The 5,063-nt window shown below is 60.2% G+C and overlaps 1 protein-coding gene across 1 annotated transcript in view; it reads right to left on the bottom strand.

Moving 5' to 3' along the window:
• LOC132807996 (uncharacterized) overlaps positions 1-1,604 on the bottom strand; it is a 32,013-nt gene extending 30,409 nt beyond the window's left edge. The window contains exons 1-2 of the mRNA XM_060821887.1: positions 1,268-1,604; positions 301-618 (exon numbers count right to left, since the gene is read on the bottom strand). Of these exons, the coding sequence (XP_060677870.1) occupies positions 301-618; positions 1,268-1,604 (655 nt within the window). The remainder of the gene's footprint in view (positions 1-300; positions 619-1,267) is intronic.
• Between the last annotated feature and the right edge of the window lie 3,459 nt (positions 1,605-5,063).

The following is a 5,063-nucleotide window of genomic DNA, read 5'->3' as shown; positions in this document are numbered from 1 at the left end:
TGGGTCTGACCCAGGGATAGGGAGACGGGAACTGTGCACAGTGCTCTGAGTGTGGGTCTGACCCAGGGATAGGGAGACGGGAACTGTGCACAGTGCTCTGAGTGTGGGTCTGACTGAGGGAGAGGGAGACGGGAACTGTGCACGGTGCTCTGAGTGTGGGTCTGACCCAGGGATAGGGAGACGGGATCTGTGCATGACGCTGTGAATGTGGGTCTGATTGAGGGATAGGGAGACGGGAACTGTGCACAGTGCTCCGACTGTGGGTCTGACTGAGGGGGGAGTACAGAGATGTGAACTTACCGAGTGTGTGGAGTTCCTTGACAATGGGCTGGGAGAGTGCGGAGTGCCGGACTGTGCACTGGTATCGGTGAGCGCCCATCCAGACTGGCGTGGGCACCTCCACACGGCTCACCATCGTGTAACTTCCCTTGGCATCCCGGCACCCGGGACTCTGGCTGACCCCAGAGCTCACCACCACCCCATCCAGGTTCCAGGAGATGTCGACCCCTGAGGGGTAGTACCCAGCGACCAGACAGAGCAGGGTGGCATTGCCAATCGCCCGGGTGGGTCCGGAAGGCGGAGAGTGGAGCTCCACGGAGGGAGGGGATGCCGGAGGCTCTGGGAACGGAGAGGAGGAGGCAGTTAGTCTGTCTGCTCACCGGAGCCTGACTGAGGGCACTGCCAACCCCTACCGCCAATCAGCGACCCTGAGGGCACTCCCTGACCCCTAACGCCTACCCCACCCCCCACACACAGTGACCCTGAGGGCACTCCCTGACCCCTAACGCCTACCCCCCTCCCCCCCACAGTGACCCTGAGGGCACTCCCTGACCCTCCCCCCCACACACGGTGACCCTGAGGGCCCTCCCTGACCCTCCCCCTCACACACCCACACAGTGACCCTGAGGGCCCTCCCTGACCCTCCCCCTCACACACGGTGACCCTGAGGGCACTCCCTGACCCTCCCCCTCACACACGGTGACCCTGAGGGCACTCCCTGACCCTCCCCCTCACACACAGTGACCCTGAGGGCACTCCCTGACCCTCCCCCTCACACACGGTGACCCTGAGGGAACTCCCTGATCCTACCCACCCCCGCACAGTGACCTTACCCCTGACCTCTCCCCCAGTGACCCCGACACCACTCCCTGACCCCCTCCTCCTCCCAGAGACCCTGAGGCCGCTCCCTGGCTTCGCGCTCTGACGGGATTGTAGCGGATCCACCCCCCCCCGCCCATTCCCGGGCGCCAGGTGCGGAAGACCTCACCCTCCTGGACCCTCAGGGTGGTCCCGCAGCCGCAGAAGTCCGTGACGTTCCCGTCGGCCATGCTGTCGGAGAGCTGGCAGAAGTAACGGCTGGAATCCCGGCGCTGGGTCCGGGCGATGGCCAGCCTCATCGTCCTGCGGGCGAAATCCTTCTCCGGCCTGAGGCGGGCGGGACTCCCGTGGACGTAGGTGGGGGTGTGGGAGCCCGGGCTCCAGTACAGCAGCTGCTGGATGCTGCCGCTGCCCGGGGGCACCCAGCCCCACACCAGGTAGCGGTCGTCCACCTTCCGGGTGAAGCGACACTCCAGGGTGACGGACTCGCCCTCCGTCACTGACATGGCGGTGGACGAGAAGCGGAAATTCCCGCCTCCACTGGACAGGCCTGGTGGGAGAAAGGGGGAATGGGCAAGTGGGGTCCAGATTAATTCAAGGGTATCCCCGGGTCAGCACGTTACCGGATGGGCCAAGCGGTCTGTGTCCGCGCTGTACCGCCCTCTGCAGGGGAGACCACGTTGCGAGCGGCCAATGCTGTAGGCAGTGATGGAGCCCTCCAGCACAGAGGAAAAATGGCCCAAAACGCCGAGCCCATTTCCCTGGCCCTTGGCCCGGAACCTTCTAACCCCTTTCCTATCCAGGTGTTTGTCCCAAAGCCTTTTGAAAACGTTGCCAATGGGCCCCGCGTCCACCACTTCCCCTGGCAGCTCGCACCACACGCGGACCACCCTCGGAGTGAGGACGTTACCCCTCAGTTCCCCCTCCAGTCCCCGATCCCCCAACCCTGACTGAGTGCAGTCACCCTCTCCACGCCTCTCCTGACCTTCTACACCTCTCTGAGGCCCACCCTCAGTCTCCTCCGCTCGAAAGGTAAGAGTCCTCGCTTGTCCAACTTCTCCCAATGATTCAGTCCTGGCAACAACCTTGTAAATTTCTTCCGGACTCTTGTCAGATTAATAACATCCTTCCTACAGCAAGGTGACCAAAATTGAACACAATACTGTGTGTGTGTGTGTGTGTGTGTGTGTGTCTGTGAGGCAGGAGTGCATGTGCGCGCAAGAACACATTTGAGAGAGAGTGTGTGTGCGAGAGTGAGTGCGTTTGTATACATGTGTGAGGGTGTGAGATAGAGTGAGTGGGGGGGGAGTGCATGCGTTGCTACATTATGAGAGAGAGAGTGTGTGCGCGCGTGTGTGTGAGTGAGGGAGAGTGTAAGTGTGTGTGCCTGCATTTGAGAGAGAGTGAGTGTGTGTGTGTGTGTGTGTGTGTGAGAGAGTGTGTGTGCACGCGCACACACACATTTGTGAGAATCAGCGTATGTGTGTGGGGGGACAGTGTGTGTGTGTTAGAGTGAGTGTGGGTGGGGGGAGCGTGTGAGCGCGGTTGTGAGAGAGTGCATGTCGGAGTGTGTGTGCATGCAGGGGAGAGAGTGTGTATGTGGGGAAGAGTGTGCGCGGGAGTGTGTGTGTGTGGGGGAGATTGTGTGTGGGGGGGAAATGTGTGTGCATACGGGGGAGAGTGTGTGTGGGAGAGTGTGGGGGAGAATGTGTGTGCATACGGTGGAGAGTGTGTGTGGGAGTGTGTGTCTGTGAGGCAGGAGTGCGTGTGCGCACACGCACACATTTGTGTGTGGAGGAGAATGTGTGTGCATACGGGGAGAGTGTGTGTGGGAGTGGGAGTGTGTGTGGGAATGTGTGTGTGTGTGTGTGGGAGAATGTGTGTGCATACGGGGAGAGTGTGTGTGGGAGTGTGTGTGTGTGGGGGAGAATGTGTGTGCATACGGGGAGAGTGTGTGTGGGAGTGTGTGTGTGTGTGGGGGAGAATGTGTGTGCATACGGGGAGAGTGTGTGTGGGAGTGGGAGTGTGTGTGGGAATGTGTGTGTGTGTGTGTGGGAGAATGTGTGTGCATACGGGGAGAGTGTGTGTGGGAGTGTGTGCATACGGGGAGAGTGTGTGTGGGAGTGTGTGTGTGTGTGGGGGAGAATGTGTGTGCATACGGGGAGAGTGTGTGTGGGAGTGAGTGTGTGTGTGTGTGTGGGGGGAGAATGTGTGTGCATACAGGGAGAGTATGTGTGGGAGTGTGTGTGTGTGGGAGAATGTGTATGTGTGGGGGAGAGTGCATGTGGGAGTGTGTGCACATGTGGGGGAGAGTGTGTGTGGGGGAGAGTGCATGTGGGAGGGTGTGCACTTGTGGGGGAGAGTGTGTGTGCATACGGGGAGAGTGTGTGTGTGGGGTAGAGTGCATGTGGGAGGGTGTGCATGTGGGGGAGAGTGTGTGTAGGAATGTACACGTGTGTGGGGGAGAGTGTGTGTGCATGCAGGGGAGAGTGTGTGTGCGTGCAGGGGAGAGTGTGTGTGTGTGTGTGTGTGTGGGGGGGAGAATGTGTGTGCATACAGGGAGAGTATGTGTGGGAGTGTGTGTGTGTGGGAGAATGTGTATGTGTGGGGGAGAGTGCATGTGGGAGTGTGTGCACATGTGGGGGAGAGTGTGTGTGCATACGGGGGAGAGTGTGTGTGGGGGAGAGTGCATGTGGGAGGGTGTGCACTTGTGGGGGAGAGTGTGTGTGCATACGGGGAGAGTGTGTGTGTGGGGTAGAGTGCATGTGGGAGGGTGTGCATACGGGGAGAGTGTGTGTGTGGGGGAGAGTGCATGTGGGAGGATGTGCATGTGGGGGAGAGTGTGTGTAGGAATGTACACGTGTGTGGGGGAGAGTGTGTGTGCATGCAGGGGAGAGTGTGTGTGCGTGCAGGGGAGAGTGTGTGTACATGCGGGGGAGAGTGTGTGCACATGTGAGGGAGTGTGTGTGCATGCATACATAGGGAGAGTGTGCGCATGTGGGGGAGAGTGTGCGTGGGAGTGTGTGAGTGCGGGAGAGAGTGTGTGCGTGTGGGGGAGAGTGTGTGTGGGAGTATGTGTGTGCATGTGGGAGTGTGTCTGCAGGTGGGGGAGAGTGTGTGTGCATACGGGGGAGAGTGTGTGTGTGTGTGGGGGAGAGTGCATGTGGGAGTGTGTGCGTGTGGGGGAGAGTGCATGTGGGAGTGTGTGCGTGTGGGGGAGAGTGTGCGCGCATACGGGGGAGAGTGTGTGTGTGTGGGGGAGAGTGCATGTGGGAGTGCGTCTGCGGGTGGGGGAGAGTGTGTGTGCATACGGGGGAGAGTGTGTGTGTGTGGGGGAGAGTGCATGTGGGAGTATGTGTGTGTGTGGGGGAGAGTGCATGTGGGAGTGTGTGTGCGTGTGGGGAGAGTGTGTGTGCATACGGGGGAGAGTGTGTGTGTGTGGGGGAGAGTGTGTGTGTGTGGGGGAGAGTGCATGTGGGAGTGTGTGTGCGTGTGGGGGAGAGTGTGTGTGCATACGGGGGAGTGTGTGTGTGTGTGGGGGAGAGTGCATGTGGGAGTGTGTCTGCGGGTGGGGGAGAGTGTGTGTGCATACGGGGGAGAGTGTGTGTGGGGGAGAGTGCATACGGGGGAAAGTGTGTGTGTGTGTGTGGGGGAAGAGTGCATGTGGGAGTGTGTGTGCATACGGGGGAGAGTGCATACGGGGGAGAGTGTGTGTGTGTGTGTGGGGGGAAGAGTGCATGTGGGAGTGTGTGCATACGGGGGAGAGTGTGTGTGTGAGTGTGCACGTGTGTGGGAGAGAGTGGGTGTGGGGTAGAGTGAGTGCGCATGCGTAGGGAGAGTGTGTGCGCATGTGGGGGAGAGTGTGTGTGGGAGTGTGTGTGTGTGGGGGAGAGTGTGTGTGCGTGTGGGGGAGAGTGTGTGTGCATACGGGGAGAGTGTGTGTGGGAGTGTGTGTGCGTGTGGGG

Source organism: Hemiscyllium ocellatum (genome assembly GCF_020745735.1).
Source record: "Hemiscyllium ocellatum isolate sHemOce1 chromosome 27 unlocalized genomic scaffold, sHemOce1.pat.X.cur. SUPER_27_unloc_3, whole genome shotgun sequence".
Classification (NCBI taxonomy): domain Eukaryota; kingdom Metazoa; phylum Chordata; class Chondrichthyes; order Orectolobiformes; family Hemiscylliidae; genus Hemiscyllium; species Hemiscyllium ocellatum.
Note: the sequence above shows the minus strand (reverse complement) of the source record. Positions and strands in the feature narration are given on the sequence as shown.